We start from the raw sequence: 17,036 nt of genomic DNA, 5'->3' as shown, positions 1-17,036 counted from the left end.
TCAAGATTACGGAGGTTCTTGCGGTTCCTTTAGTGGGAAAACGATGTAAACTCGAAGGGAGATCCAATCTGGAGGACCTCGCGTCCCTTGACGACCGACGCCTGCGGTGCGAGCCTTCTACTTAGCCTCCCTTCCTCCACTCGGCAAGGACACCTTTTGCCTCGCAGATGGAACGAATACCTTTTTGTACTTTGCATCACTTAACGCTTCGTCGAACGTTTTCACGTCTGTCGCTTTCCCGACAACGCTGCAAAGAACGACCGCAAGGATGGGGGCGTGTTGCAGGTACCGGGTTGCGAGACCTTCAAAGATTTCTCGAATCAACGATCTTCGAGGACTCGCTGTGTCCTCTCCGTCGATGGGCCATCTTTGCGCGAAATATCCGCAATCTTGTTTTCGACCGAAAGCGATCTCACAGGAGGAACACAATGTCGTTTACACCCACTTAGGAAACACATCTTGATACGGCGAGATTAGAGTGAAAAAAAAATGTTCTTTTAACACTGCCTCTTCGAATATAAATATTTGACTTTGCGGTATATATGTGTAATAAGTTTATCTCTTTGTTCTTCGTGTTTCGAATTACGGTTTATCGAATTGCAACATGCTCGAGTAAATGGGATATCTATCCCGCGTTCTTCAAATAGCTCGGCTCGCGAGCAGAAGGTGGAAAGGAAAGGTCAATCTCACGGCTGAAATTCCCCGGGTCGATTAAGATTCCTATGAATGGAAGCTCGAGCCGTGAACGATCGCAGATAAGAGCGGACGGGACTAGGAATGACATAGGTTCGACTCGATAATCTGAATAATATCACGGTTTTTGAGCAGACCTCCTCGCGCGACGAGAGGTCGAGTCACCCGATCGAGGGTCAACTTGCCACCTTAAGCAGGAAATATAAATTAATTCGGCGCTCTTTCGGGGGTAAGAAGTCGTGACGTAGGAGAGGGTGGGCATCCATTCGGTTTCCATTCATCGTTCTAGCAGGACTATAAATCCTGCGCCCTCGGGTTCATTGTCCGGTTCGACCTTACTTCGTGAGAACCGGACGCGTGGATCTTTTTCTGGCTCGTATATTAATCCTTCGTGCACTTGTTACGGCGAGCGCTGTGATATATTCGGTATCCCTCGTTGTTTCCTATCGTGAAATTTATCGATCTATAACCCGAGCTTTCGCACCCCGGTAATTATTAATCGCGTCGTATTTTTAATCGAACGGAAGACGCGACCATTCGCGATCGTCGAATCCGGATAAAGGAAATATTAATTCCACAACTACGAGGGGTACGAAACTATCAGGGAGGAGATAGCCGCGGAGAGCTCCAATTTCTACCGATAAAATCTCGGTATTCTATTAGCGGGCAGAGTGGAGCCGGGTATTAGGTAACTTGCTACCAATAAACGAGTCGTTTGCCAGCGATTAACTACGTAGAGAGATAGCGGAGATCCCAAGGGGAGTCGAGGAACCCCCCGTGAAGGCTTTGCGCAGTCTGTCCGTGGAGGACCGTTTCCAGTCGGCGTTTCCTTTCTCTTTCGCTCGTCGCGATGCTCCGACGGGCACACACGTGGCGCGATATACGCTATAGAGAAAAGGGCCGTTTAATCCCATTGGGAGTGCTAATCTTTGCGCGCAGGAAACCCCCCGCAAAATACCCCATAAACGCCCGCCGTACCACAATGGCCCGCTGCCACCAACCGTGAAAGTAGGCCGCAATGTCAACCCCCGATTCGTCTCCCTCCACGAGGATCGACTTCCTCCAACTAAAAAGTAACTCATCCAAACTCGCGATGAACTTTAAATTTCCAGTTGGAATTCGTCCCTAAAAATCACCCTAACAACCGACTCATTTCAAACACCCGACGTTCCAGAGTCCTCGACGCATTTCGCCCGCTTTCTCGAATCGACGTTAATGAGGGACTCGATGAAATCTTGAGAGAATTTTTCGAACGTTCCGACTCCAGAAATCGCTTCGACGCGGATTACGTAACTCCTGGTGTACTTATTATGTTGCATCAAGTTTGGACGAGATTAGAAAGCGAAGAATCCTCCTCTCCCTCCGGTCGAACGCGCATCCACGGGCTCTTCGTCCCCGACAGCTTTCGAGAAACGAGACGCCCCGACAGGTTGACGCGTGAGATGGAATCTGCGCCTACGAGGGACGCCCGCAGAATGTATTCTACGTGTCGCCGGTGTCAAATGGTTAAAAGACTCGAGACACGCCTCGCTGGGGAAGACGATTGGTAGAGGCGACCGTGGGGCTCCTATGGTCGTGCCTCGACTGCGTCAACTTCCGTCGTCCCATAAAACTATCGTGAAAAATCGAGAGGATGGACGCGTCCACCCTCGAAGAAAACTCCCTGGCCTGTGTCACGTTTTTCGTAGCTGTTGCCCACCACCTGGACAGGTGAATCTTGGAACATTGTGCTCGGTTGGGATATAATGTATCCGTCGCGGGTCGTTCGACGCCTCGCGTCACCGCCGTGTCACCGGTCGGCGTCGTCTCTGCCCGACTCTTTTCTCGACTTCGTCACTTTTTAGTCGCGCTACTTTTCAACCGTTCCCCGCGCTAGACGCCCTGCGCCCCTGTAATACGATAGGGGTACAAGAAAAGTCACTTCGAGCCAAACTGAATTCCTATCGGGTTGCCTGCACGCGGAGCGTAGCTTTTTTCTTAGTCGAACTTCGAGGGGTGATGATTCCTTTAAGAATGTATTGTACTGTTTACACTATCGGTACTCCCGACTTAAATGGAACTGGCCTATACACCCACGAACGCGTACAGATACGTAGCATCGCTATATGGAAAGGAAAGCCAATTTCTATATACGTATGTACTATGTGGAGAAACGAACGCATCGTTGACCAGCGATTTTACACAAAAGCGGCTTCATGTCACCGGCTATTATTTCGTAATTTTTGTATTACTGAACTGCTTGGTGATATAAACCTGGATACAGAGAAAAGTATATTCTATTGTTAAAAAAGAATTAGAAACCGACAGGACTAAACACGACGTGCAAAGCTTTTCTATATCGTTCTGGGTTTCATAAATTGAAACAGATAACGCAAGTGCTTTACGAGTTTACTCGTAACCGGTCAACAATGCGTTAATTCTATCTTTGAGATCCCGTAGCAGTGCCTGGGAGTGTCGAGAAGTAGCGTTAGGGATGATCCTATTGAGTTAGAACCGGTTGAGAAAAGTGCAACGTTATGTTAATTAACCAAACCTCGACTCGACCTAAAACTAAAGCTACAACCTTAACGATCGGTTACTGGAATCTGGGATAATAGCATTTAGATGGTGTTCGGGTTATAGCACGTGCGGGTTAACGGCGTGCGAATAAATTGGCGATTGTTTCGAAAAGTCGCATAAATAACTTGGCGCAAAATCGTAACGGTATCAGCCATTATTCGGGATTGTTCGTTCGGGTGACGTTTGACGAGGGTGTCGATTCGAGCGAACTCGTTACGCGGAAAATTCCGGAGGCAAAGGATCCGTTCGTAGAGTCATAAATTAGCCAGCATTGCGACCACGTGCAGCAATGAGGGCGATCGTAGCAAGAGAATGCCAATTACCGCAAGTCATTGACGTTCTAATGGGGTCTCCTGGTGGTAGAGAGGAAGGATTAGCCGTTTGTCGAATGCCGTCGATTCTGATCCTCCTATTGGCTCAGAAGCTACGTGGAAACCACCCTCGTTAAGGGGAAGGAGGGGACTCGCCGAGATTACGCTTCGGTTTTTCGGATTACAGCCCGATATCTGGAGCTTCGACGTTTTCCGCAGCTCCGGCCGCGCTTCGTTTCGGAATCGAGTTATTTCGGATAGGTCGCGTTCGCGCGATGTGAAAGCATCGATTACAATTTATAACGAAACGTGTTATAATCGTTTATGGCAACCTGTGAACGATCTTCGTCAACAATCCTGTCTCTAGGATGGGAATATAGTAGCCCCGTGCGATCGTAAAACTTTAACGATACCAGCCCGAGTATTTCCGCTCGAACGAATTCCGCTGTGTTTTGCTAACTAAATCGTTTTCCGGGACGCACGAAAGAGCTGGGTAATGGTCGCGGCGACGAATCGCGGGGGAACATTAAACTCCGGCTGTAACAGGATTTTCCGCGTTAGCGACCGACGCGTCCTAAAAGGATAGCGCGAACATCTGCGAAACGTTCGAGGCTAGCAAAGAATTATAAGGCCTAAATTGCTTCCTGGTCACCCCGCAAGCTACGAGAGTTTCTTATCGTAGATGATTCGCGAAGTCCGTGTTTCTTTCCGCGTCCCCTCGTCGGATAAGACGGAAGCGATCGGACCGAGCGTTTAACTTCCTTTCTACTATGATTTCGGAAAGTAAGGTTGGATCGAAATTTACCGTGAGATCGCCCAGCGGGTGCCCGGCGACGCGAGGCGTCTCGCACTTAGAGGCGGGCACCTGTGCTCACAGAAAGGAAAAAAGGAAAAGAAAACCGAACGCTCGGCCTCGCGCAGCCCCGGAAACGAAATTCGCCTAGCTGCTGGCGACGGTGTACATGCCCACATCGTACCCCTGTATAAGTATACACGCGGAGAATAGGGAAGACGAAGGCCCAGAACACGGTCGCGTTTTCAACGCTACGGATGCAACAATGGAGACTTCGATCCTCGGATCGAGTCGGGCACAATGAGTCGCTGACGTGTTTATATAGCTGCAGAGAGCGAGAGAGGCCCGGGAGAGACGGGCCATACACGGGGCAAGCGTGTAATTTAGTTATAGATCAGTTTGTTACAATTTGGCGTTCCGATTGTACGGGCCCTGTAAACTGTGTTTACCCAGGCCCCGATGATCGACGAGTAAACGTAGTTTGTTTAGGAGCCGGCCCGCGCGGACGGCCCCTCCGACACGGGTTGCCCTTTTTTTTCACCCTAGCGCGAACCTTTCTCCTTATCTTTTTACTTTTTACGCGCTTTGTCTCGCGAACCTCGACAGAGACGAATTCGGCGCGGATAGTTCGAGGTAGAACAAACGTCGCGACTGGGCCTGGGCTCAACCGCAGAGTTGCGATTAGCGACAAAGGCGTATCTATAATTGGGACATTTACCGTACAAAAGCTTGCGAGCACGCTCGGTTGATCGAGGCGACATAGAAATATCGGAACAATGCTCGGCGAGCAGTTCGAGTCGATGATTGCAAAATCGGTCAGCGGCTCTTGAAATTTTCTAAGCCGCGTATTTGAAAACGAGCTTTATATAATAACGGCTACGCTGCAGGTTAAACATCTTCAAAGGGCGGCGCTATTCAAAGCGGGGCGCTACTTAAGGGACACCGCCGCCGTGGAGAGAGCTTTAACCCTTATTGCCGGAGATACGTTTATTGTCGCACAGCGAGCCAGTCGAACAATATTTCAGCCGTGCATTTGGAAGCAACTAGGTGTGTACGCGGTAGCCACGTTAATCCGAGCGAGATCTCGAGAAATCTTTTGGCTTTGCCAATTAGGGATTCTTTCGACGAGGGCCGACGGACGAAAAGAAGACGACACCGGGACCAAAGGAGACGAGCTACCGATGATAGAGAATACGAAGAAACGATGAAGAGGGCTGCGAACGAGGAAAGAAAGACGGTGCAGCTCTTCTTGCTGACTGCGTGCAGCGGAGAACCCAGTTTAACGCGGGCTTTAACCAATTCAATTCATAGGCTCGGGTTAAGCCAGGATTTGTGGCTTAGCACTGATGGTGTTTGCTACCACCACGAGAGATTTAACTGTTTCTGCGGCAGACCGTCCTCGGACCGCCGGCCAGGTAGAGGTATGTGTGTTATACGTACGCGCGAACGACACCGAACCATCGGTTTTCCGTCGCGAATGCAACAAACTGCAACCTGTTTCCTTCGGGTAATCGTCTCGAGGGGGAGAAAGAGAGAGAACCGAGATTATTTTCAGCCGTCGATGCCGAGTCTCGAGTCACCGGGAGAACGTTTCCCCGTCCTCTGTTTCAGAGGAGACGAATGGAACGACGCGCGATCCAAGCGAAAAAATTAGAAATCGTCGTTGTTGCTTCTGGAGAAACGTTGCCCCGTACGCGTACACGATTGGAGGGGGCTATAAATTCTAGCGAAACTTTTTCTCTCAATTAGAACACGACACCGGGATCGCCGGAGGACGAGGCTCGAGAGGCGTTTTGGGGGCGTGGTGGGTAGCCATTAACCCGAAACCAGCGTTCGAAAGGTCGCTTTTGATCGCGGGGACGTTCAAGAATGCGCCACAATACGCGCTGTGTTCTGCATAAAAATAATTATAACTTTGCCTAATATATAACGAGAGGCGGTCCCGACGCAGCCCATTTCTCAATCCTTTCGCCGACCTCCCCAATCAGTGGGGTATAAAATAATTTGTATATAGCGCCTGAACTCGTCTGTCAGTGTTTATTGTTTTTTTATTGCCTTTGTTTCACCTTTTAATTCGATTAGCCTTTACGCGCTACCTAATGTGCGGTTGACCCAGCCAGTTCGTGGAGCAGCGATTCGCTAAACTTATCTCGACACATTGTTGATCAATCGCGAGTAAACTCGTGTTTGCGCTTCCTGTCGGTTTCTAATTCTTTTTCAACAATAGAATGTACTTTTCAATTACGAAGTAATAACCGGTGACAGAGTCCGTTCTGTGTAAAATTCCCGGTCACGATGCGTTAACGCGAAGACTGCTAAATTAATTCTTTTTTAAATTATTCCGATCGATAAATACCTCTAATCTCGAATATATTTTAGTATGCTTCGGTTGTCGGTAGTTTTAATATTAACAGTGTCATATAAAATTTACGGAGTGCACGTACAAAGGCGCATGTATGCAATTTGTTATATAACATTTTCCCGACGTTGGCATTAAAGCGACTCCAATTAAAGTTTCGCAAAGAACGATTTCGCGTATCGCGTCTGCCTTTCACTCGCTTTCTGCGTGACCCGCGAGTACGCGAATGATCTATTCTCTTCTTTCACGGGGTAAGATCATTAATAAACGTTGTTCCCGCGAAAGTTGGACGGGGGCACGAGACGGATGCATTCGACGACGAGTATCTATTTGGGAATTGTCGCGGGCACAGATCGATACATTTTTTGGGTTTTTCGCGCGAAACGCAATTTTTCGCCAGCGTTGTTACATGCCTGACTTTTGGGGCATATCGAGCTATCGAAAATTGCTCAGCTCTTTGCGCATCCTGCACCCGCCCACGTGCGCTAATTTCGATTCAAAGCCTGCGATATCGACGGTGCCTTTGTGTCGGCAAGCTTCCTCCCGCAAATTGCTTTTTTTCGACGGTACAAAGAGAGATAACGATGGTAATAGCGAACTTTATTTTTATTTTATTTTTGGAGCGAATTTCCGCTCTCGATGCGAGCTCGTCGGACAAGAAACGAGCAAAGTTTTAACTCCAACGGTTTGTATAAAAAAATATGAGATAACCCATATCAAATTTCATATCGGTGAGTCCCCAAAAAATATCGCGTATTTTTACAGTATATTATTAAATTTAGGATCCGAACTATAATTGTATAATGAAACCTAAGATTCGCTGTATAGCTCAGATCTTGCTCCGTCAATGTTTCTTGAACAGTGTTGGAGTTTTTGTGCAAGGGGGTCATTCAACAGCGATGACAACGTCAAACATGAATGAGCGAGGTTTTTTGCATTCAGAGAACCAACGTGGCAGTGCCGAGGAACACAGTTGCATTCAAAACGATGGCAGACGACCATAACTCATCATACTTGAAATTACTTTTTGTTGAAGCCACGATTTAGCGAATTATAGTTGCGAAACGAGCGATATTTTTCGGGCGTTCTGATACGCGTTGATATCCTTGAAAAAGTTGAGCGTATGAGACATAGAAATTCTTTCGTTTCTTTAGGGAGGGTCTTCCAAAAAGGTGAAACTGTTCTATGAATTTTCGCCGACGAATATACGCGCGATACGAGAATATCGTCGGTGGCATTCGACCGAAAGCAAGGAATTTTTTTTTGATCGCGGCACGAATTACGCTCCAGCCTGTATACCTCAGAAATGTCCGTCGCGGTGGTGGCGGAACGCATCGGAGAAAAATATTCCGCCCAGCGTTTGTTGTACCGCGGTGAGACTTCATCGACGAGGCACACGCGTTTAAAAAGCGAGCCGGACCGAGTCCGGTAGGAACGAAGGTGTAGCGGGCCGCATCGGTGTGCGTCGTGGCTCGATGGTAAATATGTGCCCGGCACGGCACATATGTATCCGCACATAGCAGCCCAGTTGGGCCTCTAATGATGATCTACGGTTAGCTACCGCGCACAGCTTCTATAAACCTCCTAATTTCTCCTCTATAAATTCGTCGAGGAAGACCGGGGACGGGGCCCTCCTTCCACCCGTGGCTTTCTCGTGGTTTTTACTCTTCCGCAGGGTTCCCGCGAGCCGACGCGACCGATCGGTCCCATCTCTCTTTCCCACAAGCCGTCGTAAATACGCAACTGTATTTAAAGCGCCGTGCGTGTGTTGTCGGTTTGGCCCTGTCCACGAGACGTCTATGCGCCGGCTTCGTACACGAGCGCGGATCATTCATTATTTACCGCCGCTTATGCGCTTGCCTTCGCGAAGATACCGAACGGAGAAGGGTAACGGCGAACAAAAAAAGAAACAGAGAGAAAAGAGCTCCGGTTCCACGATATTAAGGGAGAGTCGCCTGACGCGCAACGCTCGACAAAATCGTTCTTCGATTTCTTTGTCATTGCTGCACGCGGACACAGCTCGTTCGCGATATAAATATTTTAAACAACCGAGCGCGATTCGTATCGCACAAAATCGTAACAATTTCACGGAACGAAATTTTCAGAATTCCAAGAATTAGGAATACCGATGATACCGTATGCGGTACTATTCTACACGGACACGTTTTCATTAAAAAGGGGTAAGTCGCACCACCAAGGCGTAAAGTTTCTTGAACCGTACCGGTACGATCGCTTCGTTTCTCTTCGAAGAAGACTGGTTTCCTTCGCAATGAAGCACGTATAACAAACATGATCCAAGGCATGTGCGTTATGGGTTCCTAAAAGTTACGGAGGCGTACGGAAGAAGACAACCGCGACTTACGAAATGAAGATGATTTATCGACGAAAACAGGAAAGAGTGGTTCACGGTGAGTAATATTAATATTCGGACGGTTTACAATTTTCATTTCGTCGCTTTGTAACTTTGGCCGAACATTAGAGTTGCTCGCTGTAGCTGCACAGAGAGAAGAAACAATGCGGGATGCTTTCGAGATAGGATTGGGTTTAAACTGAAATGTTGCTTTCGCGCATTCTACAATAAACGAATTCGATATTTCTCGACATACTTGTATCTTAAGGACAACCTTAGCGACCCTCCTGTACGAGCGACAAAAGCGAGACTCAAAGCCTGTTTTTTTTCTTTTGAATGCCGCCTGAAGAAACACAGCCGGGCAGAAATCGGCGAAGTTTGTTGTTCTTATTTTCTTGGAACTAGAGCCCGTATTCGGTGGAGCATCGCGTATATATTTTTGTCCTCGGCGATTCTCACGTTCGGTGGAATGAACTCGCCTCGCGTTTCGCTCGATGGCTCGACATTGACGATCGATGCGCGGATATTTCTGGAATTTGGAATCGGATCGGGATGGGAGGCAAGCATCGAAGAAATCCGCGGTGATATCGTGTAAACCGGTTACGCGAACGCCATTGGAATTCGAGTGAAAGTAATGAAGTCGAGATGAAGCACACGACGCGAGGACGCTTTTGAACCGTGACTAGATGGAAAGGAATTACTTTCGATACAACTATAAAACTTGATTGGACGTTAATGAATATCTCAATTCCCGTGGTCGACGCCCTGAATTAATAGCGAGTTTATCGCTCATCAATTCTGATTTCCACTGCTCCCTGTGAACCGTAACGATGCGAAGCATCGAATCACGATGCGCCGTTAACGATCGGCTACGAAAGTGGAAGCCGGCTACGGAAACGAAAACGAATCGAACGTTTCTCGGATAATCGAAAAGTATCGATTGACGGTACCCTTATTTATCGATGGAGACCACTCCGGGGCTCGCAGACGGCGCAACGAATAAAGGAACTCGGGAATTTCGTTGACAGATATGTTTATTAGCTCGTTATTTTGCGTACGAAAAGTAGTGGGAAGACTGTTCGGAACGTTAACGCAGACGCGCAGGTAATAAAAGCGAGAAGTAACGGGGGCTGCGGTACCCACGACATTATTTTCCTTACCGTAATCATCGTGGTTATAAAAGCACCGAAAGAGAAGTAGAGTCGATTGCAGGGAATATTTTCAGCCTGCAATATAACTCGTTTATTGCGTCCTCGATGATTTTTCCAAACAAAGTTGACTTGTTTCGGAGAAATGAGACGCCGCTGTTTCGCCATTTATTCTTTCGCGTGTAAACAGATTATTAATTTTTTTTTTTTTTTTTTTTTTTAATGGAAACTAGAAAAAAAGAAGAAAAAACTACGAGCGAAAATTGTTTTGATCTCCCGCAAATCAACCGTATCGGAGCCGACTGGATTCTACGAAGCGACTCGTCATCGAATGACTAAAATTTCGGTAGGAAGCGACAAAGTTCGTTCCCTTATGGTCCAGGAGGGATCGAAGGGCGAATAGGGAAGCTGGAGGAGGGAAAACATCAGGGCGGAGCCTGAACACAGGAGGAGGAATAAAACGCGCAAACTCGATACACGCCTCTCGCTCTCTCACTCGTTTCTCCCGCTTCTCTCTTCGAGCAAGCCACCCCATCCGGTTTTCCTCTTTTCACCTTTATATAGATTTTTTACCTAGTCGATTCTGCTTCTTCCTCTCGTTCGGCGAGGCTTGCGCAAACTTGTCTATGCAGACTATCTTTCTCTCGCGAGCACCGAGTCGTCGCAAAACTGTTTCTTCTCGCAATGCAAACTACTACGCTCGCTTCATTCGGGACAGGTCAATTTCGATACGCGAGAATGATCAACGTTGGAGCTCGGTCCAACCGAACGCGGATAGAAAAACGTTCTCGGAGTACGTTAGGCTCGTTCCGCGTCAAATTTCCTCGACCGATATAAACGTTAAACATATTGTGCTGATGTTTAGGCTATGTGTTCAAGGTTTTGCACTCGAGCCGCCCGAGCGACTACATATATGGTATATACGTCATATACATATACTACGTTCTTAGGACGAGCCAGCGCACGAGATATATATGTATATGTATATATATATATGTATATATACATATGTATCTATACCAAGATTACTGGTGACATCCTACGGATCTGCCAGCTATTATTCTCAGAGATTGCGACTCTTTTACCATCGTCTACTACATCCAGATTTGTTCATTTCACCGAGGGTCATTTCACTCGTAGGATGTCACCGTTATCTTACAAGTTTTTAGTGTCTAGATAATCTTACCTTGTACAGCAAACGACTGGTGTCTGGTCGTTGGAGATCAAGAGCCTGGGGTCGATAATGCATGTCCCGGGTCCCTCGACGTAATCCATAGGTGGAATCAGGAACTAATCCAATGGCACTTTAATTACGCTTCTTGTATATGTACACAAGAATACACTAGCACACTCTCGAATAGCAACTACCTTTCGGACTTGCTAATATCGACACGATGACGTTTAATTAATCGTATGTATTTGTAAATTCACATTTATTAATGATACATTTAATTAGACGATCCCTCGTTAGTTATCTAGCTCAACTAGAAGTAATAACCCTTTACGAAAAGACAGTTTTCAATCCCTCGTTGACTACCGTGATAGGTATGCGAGACGGTTGGAATATTTCATAAAGAATGCAAATGACGATGCGTGCCGAGCATTCATTCGTAATATCGTCTACGAAACATTAAGCAAATGGAAAATATTTTAATCCCTCTTATAATGAATAAGCTAAATTTCTGGAAATCCCATTCATTATCGTTACAATAAATTGAATACGTATAAATCTATTCCACGAAAGGCGAAAATTTGAAGGAGGTACGAATTGCGCGCGCGAGAGAGAGATGAAGATAGATGACAGATACTCAGGTATACAAGGTATTAGCGGTGCGAGTTCTTACAGACTGGTTACCGACACCCTGTAATGTTTACTATGGTTAGTTAATACCCGGAAGGACGTCGACAGACAATGTTCGCTCGAATAGGTAGTCGTTTAAGGGTTTTTCCCAAGCAAGGAATCCAGGGTCGCTGGCCACGGCCGTTCACAAATCGCAGGCACAGTCTTACCGTCCGAACAGATGAGAACAATAGACGCTGAACGACAGGGTCTATGTAAAGTGTTATTAATTCCTTGATCAGGGCATCGCATAGCTCCGTGCACAGGTAGGAAACAATGGGCGTCGACGTGGACGGTGCTGACACTTGCTTTCACGACGAGTTTATTGCAGGGCACACGTTGCCAGGTACAATTCGTAAGTACTCTCTACCGATCGATCATTGTTTTAACCTTTTCGCGAAGGTTGCCATAAAGATACGTAATCGTGCCGACACGTAGCTATGGGATGTTTTAAACTCAAAGTTTATAAACACTTTCGTATATTTTCGGAGAAAACATTCTGTAAAGTCGTGACATTTATGGCGTTCAAGATTACTTGGTTTAGTTTTTCTCTTGGAATATATAAATTCGTATTTCGTTTACGATTGTTCGTTATACTCCCTGCCATTCTCTGCCGTGTGATAATTAACACGTTGACTGCCAGACTGATACTCTTGAAAATTTCTACCGTGATTAAATTTTGGTGACAGACTATTGGATGTTGCATAATCAAACATTTATTATGGTATTTATTTTTGTAAATTCATCGAAACTCAAGTATCTCATTCAAGTTCATTTTCTTTGACACTTGACTCAGAATTAATATTTTTAGTTCATCGGTGTAATGGACTGTCGCCCACGTATGGGTGACGTGTCGATCAACGTGTTAATGTAATTTATCTTGTGCCCTTTGGGGATAGTATCCTAGGCCAAATCTATTCAACTTTCCGTCTATCTACTTAAATACAAACAGAGAAAAGCAGGTATGGGTGATACGTTAATCTCGTAACAGTGGGTTAAAAGTATATATCAAGTGTCGTTTTCGGGTATTGTTTTCGTGCGACTCGACAGACTGTAGCTATCACCGGAATTATCCCGAGATGTCGCCTACATTGCAGCGTTATTCGCGCACAAGTACACGTGGTAGGTTGATCGGAACATGTGCGATGCCTGTGCAACTCGTTGCTCGAGAGTTCACTATCTCTCACTCAATTTGAGCCTCATCCGCCGTAAGCGGATCGACCAAGCTGGCCTTTTAACGTCGGATAGTCTCGCCTCTCCTGGCTCTAGAGCATAGACGCCTATAACAAACATTATCCGCCATAATGCCCCTGTGTAAACATACCTACCAACGTGCATCGTCGTCCTTTCCTCTCCTCTCGTCGTTCCATCTTTTTCTGACGATCGTAGCATCTCCCTCTGTCCATGGTTCGTCGGCCGAATAAAAACTTGGAAGTTTATTTAGCCGTTTAGCGTCTAGCGGAAAGTTAAGTTTTTCGGATAAGCCTCCTTTTTAGCATGGTCCCCACTTCCCTTCGCTCTCTTCCGGTTTAGCACGCGCCGCCATTCAACTCTGCTTTCGCCTCTCGAGCGCATGCTTCTATCGTCGCCGATCCTGTCGAATTGAAACGTTAACCTACTTCGAGACGATGAACGTATTTCGTAAGAGCGAACCGTTCCATATTCAGCAAAAATTCGACCAAATTAGCATACGCAATCTGAAAATCCAGTCGCTTCGCGCGGCAATCGAGAGAGGTAAAATAAAGGGGTACGATTTGCATAAGAGAAATCGGAGCATGCGGGATGTTGAAAAACTGAGATCGGTCACGTCATATTCGCAAGCTTTTCGATATCTTCGTTCGAGACCTCTTCGGTCTTGAAAAGGGTCCCGGTGGGTGGCCATTCATACGAATACCCCTACTCCTGCCAGGCCCTGTCCGAAATCCCCACCCCCGATTTTGGGAAGGGACCGAGGTAGGGCCTGGAAAACTATTTAGGCATGTCGCGGTGGGGGTAGGTCTCAGTTTGACGGAAACCTTCCACGAAGTACGAGGTCTTCCTAGTTGTCATAAACGGGACGTTCGTCATACCGTGTGCGACACGCGCGTCGGTCAGTCCGCCGCGTCAGACGAGTTTTCCGGTCTAGTTTGTCTTAAACTTGCAACGATACCAAAGACCAGGACTATCTGTGATACTTTGGATTATGTGCTGTGATACATGCCTGTGATAATCAGACAGCTGTACAGTTTTCCCTCAGGATTTGCGCAAGTGAATGTCTCAATATTTTGGATACTCCGAGATAACGCAGAAGTCGGTGAGTAATCGTAACAAGTATTTGAGCCAGGGTGTTGCTATTATAGAAATCGCTATAACTCGGAAAATTTAGGGTAATCAGTTTTCATCAATTGTACGCGAAGGCAGTCTATTTTTCGACCAATGTCCGTGAATACTTGGACCGTGGACATCTAGTGAAAAGAGCGTAGTTTTCCGCGGGTTACGAGAGATAGAAAGGGGAAAATAAGCACATCTATCCCTTTGGAAAATAGTCGTTCGCAACAATAGGGGCGGCTTCTTTCGCCTTGACATCCATTGTGACAAAGTTTCCCAGATTCCAAAAGAATGCTAATTTCTTCATTGTGTCCGAGCACAACGACGAAAAGCGTTTCGGGCTGTGTGTCACGTTTTTGCACAGGTACGGTATACTTTCAAAATAACCGAATGGAGTACGCTTTGCCGTCGCAAACACGTTGAAAAATCTTCATTCGCGGAAACCGACGTTCTCTTTGCACTAGGAACAAGTGTTTTCGTAAGGGGGGCTATTTTGTAATCTAAAAGGGCGCGGATGAATATCGTGGATAGGCATATGTTTGTTAACCCTTTCCACTCGAGAGGTGCCTCTCGGTCGCCGCTAGGTTTCACGCAGCAAATCAACCAGAAATTATATTTATTTAGGTTTAATTTCTTTGGAACTCCAAGTGTCGATAAAACGACAGTCGATGAAGCAAAGGTGACCTGATCTTCGAATCTCAAATTATAGATCCCATCTTCGAAGTCAATCTAAGCTTAGCATTCGTGGCAATAGAATGCTAAGAAAGCATCTCGAGTTGCTGGTAGATACCAGAAAAAAAGGTCCCGGGTGCAAAGGGTTGATATTATACATCGACCATCGAATTCGTTGAGGCTTGGTAGAAATTGCTCGATCGAATGTGAAAATACGAGGGTTTCGTCCTCGGTTCTTTTCATGCTCGATCAAAACACGTTGCAGGCCAAGTGGTTAAGGGGTGCGTTTTGGAAAAAGTTTGATAATCGCTGGTTTAAACGTCGAAACAAGTAAGAGACGAAGTTAAGTAAGGGTGAATCTTATGATTGCAGGTGGAGGATTACGAAGATTACGGTTGCACTCGAAACGGCAACGGGTCGGTACCAGGCGTGCCGGCGGCCAGAGTGTTAGAGGGCAACACGAAGCTATCCTCGCAATCGAGTCAAAACAATCATCGGGAAGAGAACAGCTGGTGGGCGGCGGAGGAGGGCGGAGGTCAGGAGATAAGAGAGCGTGGTAAGGGCGCAGCAGTGGCGGGTGAGCTGGCTTGCCTCGCGGGTTACATGGCGGGGTACTTGAAGGCGGCGGGCGCCACTTGCGCCCCAACCGGCAGTCCTCAGTACCACCCCCACAGTCATCCGGCGATGGGGGTTGGTACGCACCCACATCCACACTCTCACCCCCATCCGGGGGCACCTCATCCTGGACTACCTTCGCCGTTTGCCCTCGCCACTCACGGTCATCCGCACCCTCATCCGCTGGATCATGGACTCGCTGCATTTCCTCAAGGTTTGTCTTCATTTTTTTTATCTCGAAAATTTCTCGAAGATCGATAACTCGACGCTTCAAACAAATTTGGAACTTTACGCAAGGCTTCGTTTGGTCCCAGAAACTTAACAAGATGTACCATAATTTTCGATGTATTCGAAATCCAGATTTTGTTGAATCATCGAGTTGGCGTGATTACGTTGTATTTGTATTGCGCATCATTTTGGCGCTGATACTTTTGCGAAACCCGTGAATACTTCTGGGGTTGCCGCGGGTAACGTACACGAGGGGTATTGACATTTTCGCGCAGGTAAAGGTGTGGAGGTTGAATCGTGAGGTGGCGGTAGTTGTACGGTCAAGGAACCTTCGTAAAAATTTCGAGTCGTTAATTATTTTTTCCTGCGTAATTATGTTCTTCCTTCGCTTGACGATTGAAACGATCACGAATAGGATTACGATTATTTTCGAGGTGTGATAAAAGGAATACGGAGTGCAGTAACACAGGATTTTCTGGTTCTCTCGATCGCGTTAGAGTCGCGTTATGCATTTTATATGCAGTTTTAGAATCGGGTTTAAACGTTTGGATTCGTTTGGAATTGCTATTTTATCGATGTTTCTGGGAAACATAAAAAGAAACATTCGATCAATTACGGAACGAGAGCTCAACAGGATTAAAGTGACGTTCGATTGATTTATTTAGTAGTCGCGAACATATCGTGCCGTTTACTCCGCGTTTAAGCTTCCGATCTCATCGTTTCAGTGGATGATGCATGCTCCTTGCATTTCGCGAAGCTCGCTGTACGTTATCTCGTAATAAAAGTATTTGCTCTGTCCGCCATACTGGCTATTATTGATTGTCATGCAAATCGATGCATCGACTGAAGCCATACGTGGCCGAAGTAAACTCGGGGCTTCTCAACTATAGCCAACTTGTATCATTTTGTGGCAGGCTCTCGAATGCATTTCTCTTCGACGTTGCCTTTAAAGCGTTGGTAAAATTTTCCATTCGAAAATTCCCCATGCATTTGGAGCGATCCATGCCAAACAAGTTCTCCGTAAATTCCGTGTGGCTGGCGTCCAGACGTCTGTCGAGATATAACGCGCATTGTACATTCCTATAAAATCAAGATCGGAATTTGATTTCTTGCATTCATACCGACAGTTTTACGTAATAATCCCTAGCGCGTCCCGCGTTG

General features: G+C 46.6%; 1 protein-coding gene across 1 annotated transcript in view; it reads left to right on the top strand.

Moving 5' to 3' along the window:
• The window catches only part of LOC128891001 (homeobox protein OTX2-like), a 43,031-nt gene that overhangs the window by 12,500 nt on the left and 13,495 nt on the right, over window positions 1-17,036 (top strand). Inside the window, exon 2 of the mRNA XM_054150115.1 lies at window positions 15,405-15,861. Within this exon, the coding sequence (XP_054006090.1) occupies window positions 15,636-15,861 (226 nt within the window). The 5' untranslated portion in view covers window positions 15,405-15,635. The remainder of the gene's footprint in view (window positions 1-15,404; window positions 15,862-17,036) is intronic.

The sequence above is a fragment of the Hylaeus anthracinus genome, unplaced genomic scaffold, assembly GCF_026225885.1.
Source record: "Hylaeus anthracinus isolate JK02 unplaced genomic scaffold, UHH_iyHylAnth1.0_haploid 12001, whole genome shotgun sequence".
In the NCBI taxonomy this organism is placed as follows: Eukaryota; Metazoa; Arthropoda; class Insecta; order Hymenoptera; family Colletidae; genus Hylaeus; species Hylaeus anthracinus.
Note: the sequence above shows the minus strand (reverse complement) of the source record. Positions and strands in the feature narration are given on the sequence as shown.